Raw genomic sequence first — 17,484 nt, 5'->3', positions numbered from 1 at the left:
AACAATTAACATAAAAACATAATTAGAAGTAAAATATATGAACATAAAATAAGATACATAATAAACAGAAGTAATGTTATATAATCACAAAGAGGAAACCATCAGTATTACTGAAGGTCACGTAATGCAAGTGAACAGAAATTAGTTTTTAATCTTGTTTTGAACAGTTCAATTGTAGACGACTCCTTTATGTGATAAGGTAAAGAGTTCCACAGGCGAGGCGCAGCAGCAGCAAAGGCCCTGTCCCCCTTGGTTTTACACTTGGTACAAGGGACAAACAGAGACAACTGGCCAGATGATCTAAGCACTCTGGATCTTGGGAAGCATACAACACCCGCTTTTGCATGATTGCCAGGTCAAATTGCTGGAGTTTGGAGTACCGAGCTGTGCAGCTGGCTGCCGCATTGGATGGTGATGCATTGGTGGCACTGACAGATGTGCCAGAAGATGAGCTGTTAAATTCCCATGCTTTGGAAACTGCATTGGAGTGACATTTTGACCATGTAGAAGCTGTGACTGCAATAGGACAACAGCTGGAGCAGAGGGTTTGCAGGACAACTGAGGTCCTGGAGGCATTTGCAGCAGATGTACAGTCTCTAGTGCGACAGGGTTATTCCCATTTTGACAGATCAGTGCAGGCAGAGTTGGCTAAGGAGGAGTTTCTGTGGGGTTTCAGCCCACCATATCTCCGACAGCAGGTCCATTTCGCTAAGTTTGAGACCTTGGAACAAGCTTTGTCTGCAGCCCAGGAGGTAGAACAAATAATTAGAGAGAGTTACAGCCAAGCACCTCTTGCATCAGCAGGGCTGACCAAGGTGAGGAGACCGGACCCTATCCAGCAAACTAAGGCCATAGATGTAGAACAAGACTATGAGGCGGTAGCTGCAGTGACTACCATACAGAAATTCAGGAATCCTTAACGCCTAATGCGCCCAGCCCGCTGCTGGTACTGTGGACAACATGGACACTTGCAGCGTGACTGCCCCAGTAAGGCTAAACAAGAGGATTCCCAAGTCAGCACTGTGCCAGAAAACAACAAGGGACCGGTGTAGGAGGGAAGACGCTGGCCCCAAGAACAGTCCCTGTTGATCAGTTGGGTGAGGGAGATTACTATCACCTTTCAGTTTTGATTGGCGGCCAACTGCATCTATTATCCATCCTGACATGTTGGATGTAGCGGCCCTATGTACAGCCAATTCTACTAAGTTGATGACAGCTACAGGTGAGATGACCCCCATGTTAGGCAGAGCATAAGTAGACATTTGTATTCTAAAATGCAGTGGTTGCAGGATGTCTGGGTAGCTAATATCAACAACTCCTGTATCTTGGGACTCGATTTCTTACAAGCAGCTGGAGCACGAATAGACCTTTGAATGGGGACTCTGTATCTTCAAGGCATTGGGACACTCCCCTTGTTAGGACACCAGCAAGGCCGAAAGGATCCACCAGTGGTAGCTCCCCAGAAAGAACATGTGCCTGTTCCCACTAACATCACTCAACCAGTACCAGCTATGAAGGTTGCCGACACTGTTTGGAATGCCAACAGGAAAGTGTTAACACACAAGCAACAGCGCCAGCTCTGGCAGTTGTTGCATGACTTTAGGGACCATTTTGCCAACTCCGGAGATGTTGGCCAGACTCACCTTGTGCAGCATGACATCAATAATGGTGGTGCTTCCCCTATCAAATAGTGTCCCTGCCGTATGGCACTGGCTAGGCAGACAGCAGCTAAGAACATTCTGCAGGAGATGAGACATGCTGGGATTATCGAACCCTCTGAGTCTCCCTGGGTCTCTCCTGTGGTCCTTGTCCCCAAGAAGGATGGCAAGTGGTGTTTTTGTGTTGATTACGGCGGGTAAATGCTGTAACAATCAAGGACTCCTTTCCATTGCCTCGCATTGATGAGTCCCTGGATCTGGTGGCAGGATCAACCTGGTTTTCCTCACTAGGCCTGTGCAGTGGCTACTGGTAGGTGCTGCCAACACCTGAAACCTGACCTACGACTGCATTCTCCACAGGAAAGGGACTCTGGCAGTTCCGAGTTATGCCTTTTGGTCTTTGCAATGCTCCAGCTACATTTGAACGGTTAATGGACAAGGTATTGGCAGGTATGTCTGGTACTCAATGCCTTGTCTAATTGAATGATTTACTAGTTTATGGCAAGACATTCCAGGAGGCTCTGGAGTCCTTGAGGGAAGTTCTGCAGAAGCTTTGTTGGCCAACCTTAAACTTCATCCTTGTAAGTGCCACCTTCTCCAGAGAGAATTTCATTTCTGGGTCACCGTGTGAGTCAAAGAGGTGTCATCACAGAGAAAGATAGGGTGTCTGTTGTGGAAGAGTGGCCAGAGCCACAGGATCAAAGGCAGATTCATGAATTTCTTGGACTGGCCTCTTACTGTAGTCATTTTGTACCTGAATTTGCCTCTATTGTTGCACCATTGCACCGTTTATTGAGCCCTGATGAAGCATTCCAGTTGGGGGGGCAAAAAAGCTGCCATTTGTAAGTTGAAAGAAGCCGTTTGCACCGATCTTGGCTCCACCCAATATTGAACTGCCGTTCCTCCTTGACACCAAAGCCAGTGAAGTGGGCTTAGGGGCTGTGTTGTCACAGCGGCACACAGAGGGAGAGCGTGTGGTGGCTTACTATAGCCATGCTCTCAGAAGAGCTGACAGGAATTATTGCGTGACTCAGAGGGAACTTCTCGCCCTGGTGGCATCTGTTCATCACTCCAAGAACTACCCGTGTAGCCTCTCTTTTGTGGTCCGCAGTGATCATGCTGCTCTCCAGTAGTTACTGTCTTTTCGAGAACCGGAGGGTCAGATTGCTCGCTGGTTGGAGGAGCTCCAAACTTACCACTTTCAAATAGAGCATCGACCTGGAGAGCAACACAAAAATGCAGGGGTGTGCCTATTGTGAGTGAAGAGAGCGTCAAGATCAAAGCTGTGAGGATCCTGATAAGGTTCAGTGCCAAGCTCTTTCAATGCCAGGTTGTGCCCAAGAGTGGCAAGTCAGTCAGGAATGTGACCCAGAGGTCAAGAAGGTCCTCCAATGGAAAGAGGAACAGCATTGTCCCTGCTGGGATGAAGTGGCATTTGAGTCACCTGCAGTTAAGAGTCTTTGGTCCCAGTGGGAAAGCTTGGTTGTGGAAGAAGGGGTATTGAAGTGACAGTGGAGGGACCCTGCCACTGGAGAAGGGAGGTGGCAGGTTGTTGTATTACAACAGCTGCGTGAATAGATCCTTAGTTGGTCATTTTGGAGTCACCAAGACCTTAAGGCGGGTGAGGCTGGCATTTTATTGGGGACATTGCAGGCGCAATGTAGAGGACTTCTGCCGCAGGTGTGATTTATGCATAGCCAGGAAAGGACCCCAAGGAAGGTCTACTGCCCCACTACAACAGTATCAGGTAGAGCCTCCAATGGAATGGGTGGCAATTGACATTCTTGGGCCATTTCTCTGCTCAGAGATGGGGAATTGGTTTGTTTTAGTCGCGATGGACTTTTACCAAGTGGCCCGAGGCCTATGCACTGCCTAATCAAAAAGCTGAGACTGTTGCTGAAGCTCTAATTTCAGGATTTTTTAGTCAGTTCGGGATGCTTGTCGAACTGCATTCAGACCAAGGGAGAAACTTTGAAAGTCAGGTCTTTCAAAAAAGTATGTGATAGGCTTGACATCCAAAAAACCCGAACCACCCCATTACACCCCCAGTGATGGGCTAGCCGAGCGGTTTATCCAGACTCTGACCATACAGCTGGCTCTTACCACCTCTAAAGATCAACAGGACTGGGGCCAGCAGCTGGTTCTGATGGCCTGCCAATCTGCTGTGCAGGAATCCTCTGGATGCAAACCTTGCCTTATCAATGCTGGGATGAGAGCTGCAAACACCATCTGCACTTGTATATGGTGTTCCCCCTGACACCCCAGCTGAACCTCGAGGCCCTGACTATGCTTGCAAGTTGCAGGATCGATTATAGGTGGCACATAACTTTGCAAGGGGCCGGATAAGAGTAGCAGCAGAGAAACAGAAGCGCCACTATGACATTCAGGTTCGGGGGCAGCCTTTTCAAGCAAGCAATCAAGTTTGGGTGTATGGGCCAAAAAGACAGAAGGGATGCTCTTCAAAGCTGGACAATCCTTGGGTTGGACCCTATCAGGTATTGGAACAGGTGAAGGAGGTTGTTTACTGAGTCTAGTTACCACCTCCGGACAGGAGAGTGTTTTTGCATCAGGACCGTCTTTCCAGCTACTGGGGTTGTGCTCCTTCACAACCTGCACCCATGACTACCACAACACATTCAACAAATCCTGACTCAGATGTTACACCACTTGCCCTGCCTGACTCCACTAACAGACGCCCACGCCAGCGAAGACAGCTGCCAAGACATCTGCATGATTATGTGCTTCCTTTGGGACGAGGAGCTGAGGAGGGGGCAATGTGACGTGTCTTGCCATTGCATGGGCTGTAGGGACTGGAAGCAGTGCTGAGGTGGAGTTTTAGGAGAACATTTTTTGTAAGGGCTTGGGGCACCTCCCTAGAGAGAGAGAGAGATGGAGAGAGAGAGAGAGAGACAGAGTTGAGAGACAGGGATCCGGGTTAATTAACGGTGTGTGCAGAAAAGGGGAGGTGGTGGTTGGAAGTGGTAGTTGTTGCTGGAGCGAAAGGAAGACAACATCAAGTGGTGAAGGGAGTGAACAGTTAAAGAGGTAGATAGGACGAAGGCGAATTATCTTTGTTATTTTGGAGGTGTTCCCATTATGCAGACAATGGGCGGTGGTAGGGCACCGTTTATATCGCAGCATCTTCAATAAAAAGCCAATCGGCATTTGCAAGACTTTCCGGACAAGCAAATCCTGAGTGTGTTTATTCAACAGAACATCACAATATCATGTATTCCATATCTTACTTTTTGCAATTTGTCCTCTATTTCCAGAACAGGATAGAAAAAAAAAAACAGATTTTGTGTCAATCATATTTGGTCCCAAGCAAGAACCAGCTCAGGATGGGATAAAATTTTATCACTAGGCACACTCACACATACATTCTGACTCGTAGCAAGCCAGGCTGGAGTCTCATTTAACGCAAGAAATCTAATAATGAAAGAACCCTACACAGATATCAGAATAAAATGTGAACTATGCAAAGACAAGAATTGAATCTATGTCCTTGCAAATGTAAGACACATTACCATGCTAACCATAAACTTTTATCCATCTGTTTTCTGGACATGCTAATTCCATAACAAAGTGAAAGGGTACTAGAACCTGCTCCTAGCCTAACTCATAATGAGACCCAGTCTACTGCAATAGCACACACCAACAAAATGCTAATTTAGAGGTGTCACTTAACTTCATCTGAACATATCCAGGATTAGATGCAAATCAGGAATACACAGACAAAGCACATTCAAACATGCGGTGGTAGAGCCGGGATTTATTGGAGCCTCGGTGCAGCAACACTAACCAATGTGTTTCACACCACTCCGACAATAAACAGTTATATCACATGGTTCATTAAAAGCAGAATAACAATTTAAAATAGATGGCACAGTACTGAATGTGAAGAATTTGGAAGAATTAAGTGGATAGGACTGGAAAGCTTTCTTAGGCTGAATGGCATGTTCCCCTCTAGATCGTTCTAATGATTTAAAAAAAAACAATATTCAAACTCAATGCAGTATTTCATCAGCTGAGCCATTTAGAAGCAGTTCTTTCAAAACTTTATAGAGGTGAATAAATTAATTATGATTGATATTTGTAAAGCAAGAATCTTACATGTTCGAGCTACTCCAGTTGTTACAGGTCCCTCGATGTCCCCAAAAATTGGATTAATGGTGACAGTGTAGTCTGAGCCAGGATGTAGTCCCTGAATCATGTAGAACTGATAGGATTCCCCAAGGTTAACATTCTCTATGTAGCCCTCTAAAATCAAAACAATTAGTAACATCAGTTTTTAAAAAGTCTTATAAAACTTTATTTTCTCACTGAAGAAATAGGTTAAGAATGAAATTTTTCTGATATTTGTATTCTAAATCTGTGATAAGACCACCATCTAGTGGCACAAAACAGTCTAAAATAACAGACAATCTAGCCAAAAATGAAAAATATTGCATTAGTATAATAGATTTTTAATGCTAAATATATAGTATTTATAACTGTACATAAATTAGAAGGAATAAATTAATTGCCTTTATTCAATTTGGATTGGATGTACAAACACAAATTTAATTCACAAATAACAACATATACAGTACATCAGCTGTTCCTCTCTCATTGTATTGTCTCATATATATATAAATAAATTAAACCTACTTTTGCCCACCTCTTATATATATATATATATATATATATATATATATATATATATATATATATATATATATATATATATGTATATATATAAAATTAACATAATATATGTATATATAGTCCTGTGATGAACTGTCTCAGAAATTTGAATATACACTATATATACACAGAGGTAGGCAAAAGTAGGTTTAAATTTTTTTGTATGGAAAAAGACATACAGATTATGATTATTACAAGAGCTTTATTAATTCAATAGTTCTAAGAAGAACAAGGCAAATAGGAAGACAAATAATACAAATAAACAATAGAATGATTAATAAATAAATAATAATTCAAGAATAAACTCACATGTTTATGTGAGTTGTATGTATGTTTCACATACTCACAACTGTAAACCTATTTTTGCCCAACCCTGTATATGTATATATATATATATATATATATATATATACATACATATTCAAATTTCGGAGTCAGTTCATCACTGTACTCTGTCACGCACACACCCACACCTATACTGGGATGATTTGGAATAACCTTTTAAACCAGCACAGATATTTTGGGGATGCAGAAGGAAACCCACAGCATCCAGAGGAAAGCAAAATGCAGGGAGAAATCATTTGCTCCACACAAACGATGACAAGGTGAAGATGATTCAAATCCAGCATACTGGATCGGGTAAGCACAGCTAACCACTGTGCCATCATGACATATAACATCCATCCATCCATTTTCCAACCCGCTGAATCAGAACACAGGGTCACGGGGGTCTGCTGGAGCCAATCCCAGCCAACACAGGGCACAAGGCAGGGAACCAATCCCAGGCAGGACACACACAAACACACCCACACACCAGGCACACACTAGGGCCAATTTAGAATCACCAATCCACCTAACCTGCATGTCTTTGGACTGTGGGAGGAAACCAGAGCGCCCGGAGGAAACCCACGCAGACACGGGGAGAACATGCAAACTCCACGCAGGGAGGACCCGGGAAGTGAACCCGGGTCCCCAGAACTCCCAACTGCGAGGCAGCAGCGCTACCCACTGCGCCACCGTGCCGCTACATATAACATAATATTCTTAAATTTACTTAACATTGTTAAGAGCAGTGTTAGGGATGGAGTCCATAAGCATGAACCAGTCCTGGACGGGAAGTAACTCCATCACAGGGCACACTCAGACAACCCACACAAACATGCAGATTCCAAATAGAGAACAGGTAGGAGTGGGATTTGAACATGTGTCATTTGAAACAGCTTGAAGAATGTTTTGTTTTACATATTGTATGTAGGCCTATACTGTATTTAAATATCCATATTATTGTATATTTAACATGTTGGGCTACATTAATCTATTTGTCTGTAAATAAGGGATTATTATGTTATCTACGCTGTTTACTGCATTAAACTTTTCATTTTTTAATAACATCGCATACTGTACATACCTGATGAGGACCAGGTTAAACGGTACCCGGAGGCTCCCCTTACTGGTGTCCACCTGACTTGGATGGTATCTGTAGTCGCATTTTGAAGGATCAGGTTTTGCACAGGGATCAGCTTCACTGTAAGAATTATACAGTCACTCTTTAACAATATTTGACAATAGTATTTTGAAATACTATAATACTATGATGTGTCATTTGAAAAAAATTTGCCAAGCACATAGATGGGAGAAATTAACAATACAAACTTAAAGGAGGAAACCCCAAGGGCAGAGAATGATTTAAATGCAAAGTATGCACTTAGTGTATTTGAGAGTTATCACTATTTGGTTATTTTTATTTGACAATCTTATATTAGCTGTATCAGCATTGTTTTTGTTTTTCATTTGTCATCTGGAATGTTTTTTATTTCCTTGGTAAAAGATTGACAGTAGGTGGCACGGATGAGTTATTTCAGATTATCAACACTGTTTGGCGCATTGGATTTTGTCTCACTAATTTGTTTTTGTGCTTTACACCTTCTTCTGTTTAGGTGTTAGCACTTTATCCTGTCCATTTGTTGGTGAATCGTTTATTATTGACATCAGTAACTTAAAAAATAATAAATGCCTCATTTCTATTGACACCAGAAATCAGCAGGCATGAGAACAATGCTAATGGCCTGGTTCAAAGTATGCTTCCATTCCAAACAAGAACTCAAGAGAGGCTTTTGACTTCATCAAAGACAAGCAGCCAATATTTTGTGAATTACCCACTCCATAGAAATAGAATCAATTACTTTGGAGCTCATTGTTCTTTTTGCTATCAGTACAATAAATAAATAAAAAAGAGCTACTGTCAATGGTACTTTCCTATACTATCTATATATCTCTTACATTATTTAAATATAAATTATTTAATATAGAGTACAAACAGTCTACTGAAACTTTTACAGACTTGTATATCATTGGTGTATTTGTATGCATGGTACAACTGTGTTCAAAGATTTTACCTCTCACAAATGTAATTTTTTTCTTGGCTCCCTTTTGTAATCAGATTAGTGGGCATACTCTTATGCAAAGTTTGGCCACTATAATACAATGGTCACTCCAGCAATCTGCACCTCTCATAGCACAGGTTATAAAAACATCATTAGTTTCATTGCATCTTATAATTATATAGTCAATTACAGTAGGTGCCAATGTTTGGACAAAGGCTGTATCCATATTTTTTATTTGTTCTTTTGCTTGAACAGTGTGTTGGTAATAGCTAGGTCAAACTCAACACAAACAGGGGACAATACTGTGTCAACTAAGCATTCCAATCCATATCTTGTTATTCTTGACTACCCAAGAGCTATGGTCACCAAGAGGATTTTGTCACTCTTGAAAATCTTGCTCAGGTCTTCATCCAGTGACTGATAGAAGTGATAGAAGGGATGATCTCGTTTTATGATGGAAGGGTTGGTGCATAAACAGTGAGAAGTGTGACAAAGAGTTTCTGGGGGAAGTGGGTACAGAATGACATTAGTCTATCACTGGCACTTACTGGTGCTTCAGTCAGGCTTGGGAGAAGTGTATTTTTTGATTGCTAGCCCCACCCCATGGACATGTTGCTCGTCAGCAGGGTATCCTTTCTTTTTCCAGAAAAAGGTGTAACCCATTTTCTCCTCCTTCAGCGATCCTTCATCTAGGTGTCTGGTTCAGCTTAGGGTAGCAAAATCTATGTTATATTGCCTCAGTTCAGCTGCAACAAGAGCTGTTCTAGGATGGGTTCTGTCCAAGTTATTGTAGGAGTCCAAAAGTGTTTGCACATTCCTGGTTGCCAATTTAAAGTTTATTGACTTCTGTTTTCAACAGCAGGATGGAATGTCCCAGTAGGTGCAGTAGCCTATCCAGGAGTGAGTTGAGTAGGGAATTTCTAGAAAAACAAAAAGGGTGATCAGTGCAGCCCCAAGATAGGACTACTCAGTCACACAGGGGTCTGCTGAAAGCATCTCACATTAAGGCCCCAGTTGCTAGCAACCATATGCCATGTGCGACTGACATGCAAGGGGCAGTCAGTTCATTTAAATCTGCCTCCTGCCACCAGACCCCACCCCCCTCACAACCTGTTTTTTTAAGGCTGGCACTATATTTTGTTACCAAGGTTCAAATGGGGACTTGTGCAATAATGTTTGTGTGCCAGAGGAGGTGTGCATTACCACGTAGAATATATTGACTATGACAAGGTGGTTTCTGGTGGCAAATGATTGTCTCAAGACAACCAGCAGCTCCCCCAGTGCAGACAGCTGCTGGTTTCTCATTATATTGAGATCCACTTGCATGCACTGCCAATGCTTGCAAAATAAAAGAATACTGACTGGTAGAAAAAAATGCTAATCACATCTGCGATTAAGAAGCATAAGGTAGAAGCATAAGGTAGCAGCATGTGATGATTGAAAGTTATTTTAGCCCATTTTTTTATTTTAATGTATGAACGTGCATTAAATAGTAAAGTTATGTTATTATATTCTACTAGCCAACCCGCGGCGTAGCATACGCCGCATAATTATGTATTGATGGGTGAACACTTCCTGAACGACACAGTTGTCCAAATGGGGTGGGTTTGTGGATACCACTGTGAGTGAATGAAAAGATGGACCTCTGGAGAGAGCAACATATAATTGTCCGTGACTGAAAGGGGGATCATCTGTGACGATGGAGGCCACGCTGGTGAAAGTTACTTCGTCGGTAGGGATAAGTTTCAGCACTTGTTCATTAAGGTGTAGCGAGTCTTCGTTGTTGACGCTTAATATAGCTTGCGTACTGAGTTCTTCCGGAGTCACAGTTGAGAAACACTTTTTTAATGTCTTTTAAGCACAGGAAAAAAAAATTAACATGTGAAACATCCGTAATGTAATAAGCCACCAAGAAAAGTAACATTGCAATAATGCACGCTACGATTCGATCGCTGTAAACTGAAGTGAAAATAAAATCGAGCCTGGTGCATTCTTTAACTGCCTTGTAGCGCAGTGGTAGTGTTGCTGCTTTGCAGTAAGGAGACTGTGGAAGATTTTGGGTTCACTTCCCGGTTTCTCCCTGTGTGGATAGCGTTTTGAATACTGAAAACACCGGTATATCAATGTAATGCAGTATTCTTATTCTTATGCGCCCAGCACTCGCTCTCTCTCGCGCGTGTGTGTGTGTGTGTGTGTGTGTGTGTGTGTGTGTGTCGCTCGCTCGCTGCACGTATTCCTGCAAGCATACCAGTAAGTGAATGAAAAGATGGAACTCTGGAGAGAGCAACATACAACTGTCCGTGACTGAAAACTGGTTTTGGCAGATACATGCACACCTTTTTGAAAGTTTGGCTCTGTGCCTTATTAATTGTCATCGCAAAGGCAAATCTAACAGGAAATTGTCTTTATGTTAAAGTAAAAGGCAAATTATCTGCGACAAACTGTTTTACATGCTGCATACCAACCCGCGGCGTAGTATACGCCGCATAATCACGCCGCTTTTTTAATGTTTTTTAAGCAGAGGGAAAAAATTAACATTTGCAAAATCTGTAACGCTGCTTTCAGTAAGTACAATGCACATGCGTTTAATTTGTCGGCCACTTTTTGCCAGCCGTCTTTTCTGGTTTGGGCTGCTTTTGCAGTGTTATCGCTTGTGCATATTAAATCTTGAAATCCTTCGAGTAACTAATTAACTAACTAACACCCACCCTCCCAGCTTGTGAGAAAAAAATGCGCCCGTCATTTTGCATCATTTTGTTGCAGCCTATCAAAGACTTGCTGATCATGTTTTCTAGACTCAATATACATTGGCTTTTCACTCAGCGCAGGGGCGCGCATTCATCTTGGATTAATACATCCTGCTAGACTAATCTGCTACACGGCTGCGTTTGAAAAACCGACTTATCCCTGATGAGTTTCACTGGCATTAATGATTAGGAATTTGGTTGGAACAAAACCCTGCATCCACAGGGGTTCACCAGGACCGAGTTTGGGAAACACTGCTGAACACAGACGAAACCAACTCAGGTGAGGAGTTGGGGTGGGCAAAGTGGTTGCAGCTATTGATTATGCAGTGTTGTTTGCCTGGCTATCTGATCTGCTCGACGGGATCATAAATAAAAGGAAAACAATGTGAAGGCAATGTCAGCGGGTCCACAGCTCCCCTTCAAAAAGCCATTTTTAAATAAATAATCATCGCACTCACAGCGTAGCGAGGGGCATGGAAGTGTGGCTGAAACGGTTTCCGGGTGGAGTCATGCTGCCGGCATTTCTCCCCTGTGCAGTGTGTGAGTGAGTGAGGAGAGAGAGAAAGCCGGTACGTTAGAGTGAGCAAGAGCAGGCTCGAAGGCAATGTGTTCCTGTGGTATAGCGGGTCCATAGCTCCCCTTCAAAAGGCCATTTTTAATCAGGCAACTGACAGTAGTGGAGTCAGGCACAGAGAAGGTCAGCTGCTGAGAGAGCATCTCGACTGTTGCAGGGCCTGCATCGGTGAAGCAGGTGAGACGCTAATGAAAAAGAGGCACAGGGCTTATTGGTTTTTAAAGACTGCTTCTTTCATTGTGTTTTAACCTCAGTTTTAAAGAATTGCACGTCTCTCTCTCTCACACTGCCTGTGTGTGTGCCTCTGTCTCTCTGTGGCACCGCCTGTGTGTGTGCGCGGCTCTCTCTCTCGCGCTGCCTGTGTGTATGCCTCTGTCTCTCTCTGGCGCTGCCTGTGTGTGTGCGCGGCTCTCTCCCTCGCACTGCCTGTGTGTGCGCGTCTGTCTCTCTCTCTGGCGCTGCCTGTGTGTGTGTGTGCGGCTCTCTCTCTGGCGCTGCCTCTGTGTGAACCAAGGTTCCACTGAGGTTGACTAATGAAAAGTCAACGTGGCTCAGAGCTGCATGTGGACTGTGGCACAGACAAACAGAAATAACGGCATGCTTTCCGAGGCATCGTGTCCGAGTTGGTGGGCGTGGCTCTTCGAGTTTTCGTCGTATCCAATGGTCTAAGAGTTGGTGGGCGTGGCTCCTTCCTGCGTGCGCCATTGGCGTCTTACTTGTCGGCGGTTTAGTGAATCCACGCCCCTTCCGGCGTGCTTCTATGGGTGGCTACTTGTCGGCGGCTTACTGAATTATATATATAGATACATTTCCATTCTAAACACAATGAAAATATGAATGCATTATATGGCCTTAGTGGCAAATTTGTTTAATTTTTATTACAGAATGTCATCAACAGAGAAGAGTATCATTACTAGATTTGATTGATGCAAGTGAAAAGGAACCCTGGTCACTTAAATAAACCAATGCAAATGCAAGGATTGCAGGCAAAATCCACTAAAAGTAGTACAAAAGCATAAAGTATGTTCAAGTATCAGGGACAAACAGCCAGCATTTTAGCTGTGAATTACTCCCAGCTCAAAACAGGTTACCAATATGTGCCATGACTCCTACAAACCAAAAGCAAACAACAACAGTGTTAAACTGTTAGACTTCTAACCTTGATGATCTTGAATACATGAGCCAAAGAAAGCTTCATTTCAATCAGCTGTTTGAAGTTTTCATTGCAAGAACTCTTCGGTTAATTTTTGCTTATTTATGTACTTATTTTAATCCTTATTTTTGATGGCATTTTGAAACTACAGTAAGTATCGTTATTTTATGCTCCTTGTTCATGAATGGTATCATTTTGATGTACTACGTCATCACCACAAAGCTATAAAACATGGTAATGTTGTTGCAGATTCTGCCTAGTATTGAAATAACAAACACAAATTGATATTGTCATGCTTTATTTGCTGCTTTGACTTTTTTGATCTTTGCTTTGTCCCTTTAAATTACAATCTTTTGTCTCCTCTTGTGGTTCATTGTTTGATAGTTTTGATCTTCTTCAGTTCCAGAAACAATGAGAATTATGCTGGAAACTACATACAATAAAATGAACAACTGGAAAAGAAAATAAAAACAACCACTTTAAAGCAAAATAAATATCACAGAAATGTAAAGACAAGGGGTCTCACTGTGCTTTAAATCTATAAAACCCATTCGTAGGGCATATGGGTTTGCTACATTGGTGTGCATTAAATTTAATGGAGTACTTTATATTTTAATGCATTGGAATTCCCCTCTTCATCACTTAGCTTTACTTATATTTGCTCAATTCTTAGCAAAATCAATATCTGTAGTTTGTTCATTTTTAGATTTAGACTGTTCTGCAAAGTTATGACTTAATCATGCTTGTTTTGCTTTTCTATGTATGGCCTAAGCCAGTCTAACTAAACCACATACCTATCTTTGCAACTAAAAACAAAATTAAAAACCTTAAACCTTAGGAGGTATTATGTGTGAATGATCATTACAGCACATCTTTCTAAGTTTTGACATGTGAAACTTCTTCAGACATGATAGTTAGAAGGCTGAAAAGATACAGAACTAGAAACAAAAGTGAGATAGAGAGGAGACTGCTAAGTTAAGGAAAATCAATGGTGAGGATTCAACTAAAGAGCACATAGTTAATTATATGTACAGTTGAAATGAGTAAATAACTTACATGTTCTGCCAGAAGTAGAAACAGGTTCGCTTGGCCCTTGTGGATAAACTGCATAGATACTTATAGAATACTCTTTATCCTCTTCCAGACTGTCAATCAAATGTGAAGACATGTCTCCACTCAGAATCTGTTCATACTTTAATCCTGGCCTATTAGCTGAAAGAGGTAAAACAATATTACAGCATTGCAATAGAAAAAACCATCATAATCAGTAAAATATTACAGAAAATTAATGAAATATATTTAATGAAATATGTAACATTTCAGCCAAATTTGTTATTGCACAGTATCAAACACAAATTGATAATTCCGATATCCATAAGGCCATTAACTCTTATGGCAGTTTTTAAATAATCAATACAAAAATACTAATTATATCTTTGTTTTTCAATAATTTATAAAAAAAATATTAAATACATTCTGAAGGAGCTTAATATTCTACTTACATCGAGGTATGTAAATTTTATAGCCTTCCAGCTTTCCTAATGGTGGAGTCCATGCCAGTCTGAGAGTGAAAAGTCCCTCCTCAATCACTCGAAAATTAGTAACTTGAGGCACAAGAGCTAAATCAGAAAAAGCAATTCTGTTACGTGGATTTTTTCTTGATTTTGATATAAAAGTTAACATGCTCTCCAAAGAGACTTTTGCATACTTGTTTTTGCTTTGACAGATGTTGAATCCCCAATGGTATCAGCATACACAGCAAAGATGGTGAATAAATATTCAGTGTTGGGCATTAAGTCAGTCACCAGAGTGGTTCTGTCATTTCCTTTCAAGACGATCTGTCAAATAATTCAGTCATTTTATTATTCATGTTATTTCCATAAAAAACACCTCAAGCAAATATTTTAAAAATCTATTTGGGTATGTTATTATAGAGTGAAGTAAGGTGTGTAATGCAGTGATGAATAAACAACTGAACAATGGAAGCTTGGTCATTCTAATTATATTATATTTCTGTAAAATTATATGTGATCTTTCCGTACATCTTCCGTCTTTCTGTTCATTATAACACCAATTCAGCCTCTATTATAACAACAACATGTATTTCTTGTATAGCACAAAATCACACAAGGAATGTCTCAGTGGGCTTTAACAGGCCCTGTTTTTGACAGACCCCCAGCCCTGACTCCTTAAGATGTCAAGAAAAAACTCCCCAAAAGACACCTTGTAAGGAAAAAGAAAAAAAAAGGAGAAATCTCAGATATAGTCTCTCTTCCAGGTAGGTTGGGCGTACAATAGGTGGCAAAAAATGGGGTAAATACAACACACCAAACAGAACACCCAATCCTCTTCATAGAGCTAGCATTACATCACAAGTTCTGAGTTATCATTATAGTCATTGAAGATCATACAGGGTTGCATCAGTGTTTTTTCTGCAAAGGGAGAAAAGTAATGGTTGCATCCATTATAAAACTAAAAGGTAAGAGATATAGTATTACCTTCATGCAGTTCTTCAATAACTAATGTACTAAAAGTATCAGTTATCAGACTATTATTGAAATAATCAGAGCTGGACCTACATGTCCTTAATAATTATACACCTATTTCAAAATTACCTTTTATTTCTAAAATATTTTCAAAAGTAGTCACCATGCAGTTTCAGTCTACATCATACATATTACAATTTATTTGAGAAATTCTAATCTTCCTTCCTCTCCAGTCATATAACAGAAATAGCACTAACCCCTGTTACAAGCAACATTCAGAAATAATCTAATGAAGGAAATTCCACATTAAGTAAGTTGTTAGATTTAACCACAGCCTTGAACACCATTAACCACAGTTTTAATGGGTGCAAAATTACATTGGGCACTGCCTTTGCATTATTTATTTCATGTCAAATTGATTTCAGTACGTGCAGAAATTTAAATATGGTGTCCTCCAGGCTCAGTACTCAGACCTGTTCTGTTCTCATTTTACATGCTTTCATTGAGAACTTCTTCTTCTTCTTTCAGCTGCTCCCATTAGGGGTTGCCACAGCAGATCATCTTCTTCCATATCTTTCTGTCCTCTGCCTCTTGTTCTGTTACACCCATCATCTGCATGTCCTCTCTCACCACATCCATAAACCTTCGCTTAGGCCTTCCTCTTTTCCTCTTACCTGGCAGCTCTATCCTTAGCATCCTTCTCCCAATATACCCAGCATCTCTCATCTGCACATCTCCAAACCAACGCAATCTCACCCCTCAGACTTTGTCTCCCAACCGTCCAACTTGAGCTGGCCCTCTATGGTACTCATTTCTAATCCTATCCATCCTCGTCACACCCAGTGCAAATCTTAGCATCTTTAACTCTGCCACCTCCAGCTCTGTCTCCTGCTTTCTGGTCAGTACCACTGTCTCCAACCCATATAACATAGCTTGTCTCACTACCGTCCTGTAGACCTTCCCTTTCACTCTTGCTGATACCCGTCTGTCACAAATTACTCCTGACACTCTTCTCCACCCATTCCACCCTGCCTGCACTCTCTTTAGCAACTCTCTCTTCCACAATCCCCATTATTCTGTACTGTTGATCCCAAGTATTTAAACTCAACCACCTTCGCCAACTCTACTCCCTGCATCCTCACTATTGGATCATTGCTCATTGTCTCTGCATCCATTAAAAGCAGAAATGCTATTTATTGGATGGAATGATGCAGACTGCAGTGGTATTTTTGAAGTCAGTTGGTCTAAACATTAGTTTCACTGAATTAGCACAGACCTTATGCATTATCTATGACACCATCATGTCTTTTAAAACGCACATTACAAAACCTTCTAAAACCTGTTTTATCCGGCTTAAATTTTTTTTTAAATTAAGACAGTTGTTAGATATGGGGGATATATGCTGTCTTCAGTTAATTAAAAATGCTGCTGCAAAGAATAATTAGAAGAACTAAAAAAATACAACCACACAACTCCATTTCTTAAGTATTGCACTGGCTTCCATTAGGGTTGATTTCAAAATCCTCCTTTTTACATTAAAAAAAAGCCTCAAATGACTAATTTCCTAATTGCCTATCTGGACTTTTCATTACTTATAAACCAGAGCTCACATTAAGATTGGAAGATTCCAAACTACTAAATATTCCAAGTACTAACAAAATAACATTGGAAGATTGAGCTTTTATCTACAGGCCTCCAAAGCTGTGGAATAATCTGCCTGTTGATTGTTATGGCTTAGCCGGGGATTGAATTTGAATTTGTTGTCTTTGATTTTTTGGATATTTTGCATGTATTAA

General features: G+C 41.2%; 1 protein-coding gene across 1 annotated transcript in view; it reads right to left on the bottom strand.

Moving 5' to 3' along the window:
• The window catches only part of col7a1l (collagen type VII alpha 1-like), a 548,766-nt gene that overhangs the window by 376,829 nt on the left and 154,453 nt on the right, over positions 1 to 17,484 (bottom strand). Inside the window, exons 8-12 of the mRNA XM_051929632.1 lie at positions 14,911 to 15,040; positions 14,705 to 14,821; positions 14,259 to 14,414; positions 7,753 to 7,869; positions 5,772 to 5,918 (exon numbers count right to left, since the gene is read on the bottom strand). Of these exons, the coding sequence (XP_051785592.1) occupies positions 5,772 to 5,918; positions 7,753 to 7,869; positions 14,259 to 14,414; positions 14,705 to 14,821; positions 14,911 to 15,040 (667 nt within the window). The remainder of the gene's footprint in view (positions 1 to 5,771; positions 5,919 to 7,752; positions 7,870 to 14,258; positions 14,415 to 14,704; positions 14,822 to 14,910; positions 15,041 to 17,484) is intronic.

The sequence above is a fragment of the Erpetoichthys calabaricus genome, chromosome 1 (assembly GCF_900747795.2).
Source record: "Erpetoichthys calabaricus chromosome 1, fErpCal1.3, whole genome shotgun sequence".
In the NCBI taxonomy this organism is placed as follows: Eukaryota; Metazoa; Chordata; class Cladistia; order Polypteriformes; family Polypteridae; genus Erpetoichthys; species Erpetoichthys calabaricus.
This window is presented reverse-complemented; position numbering and strand designations above follow the sequence as displayed.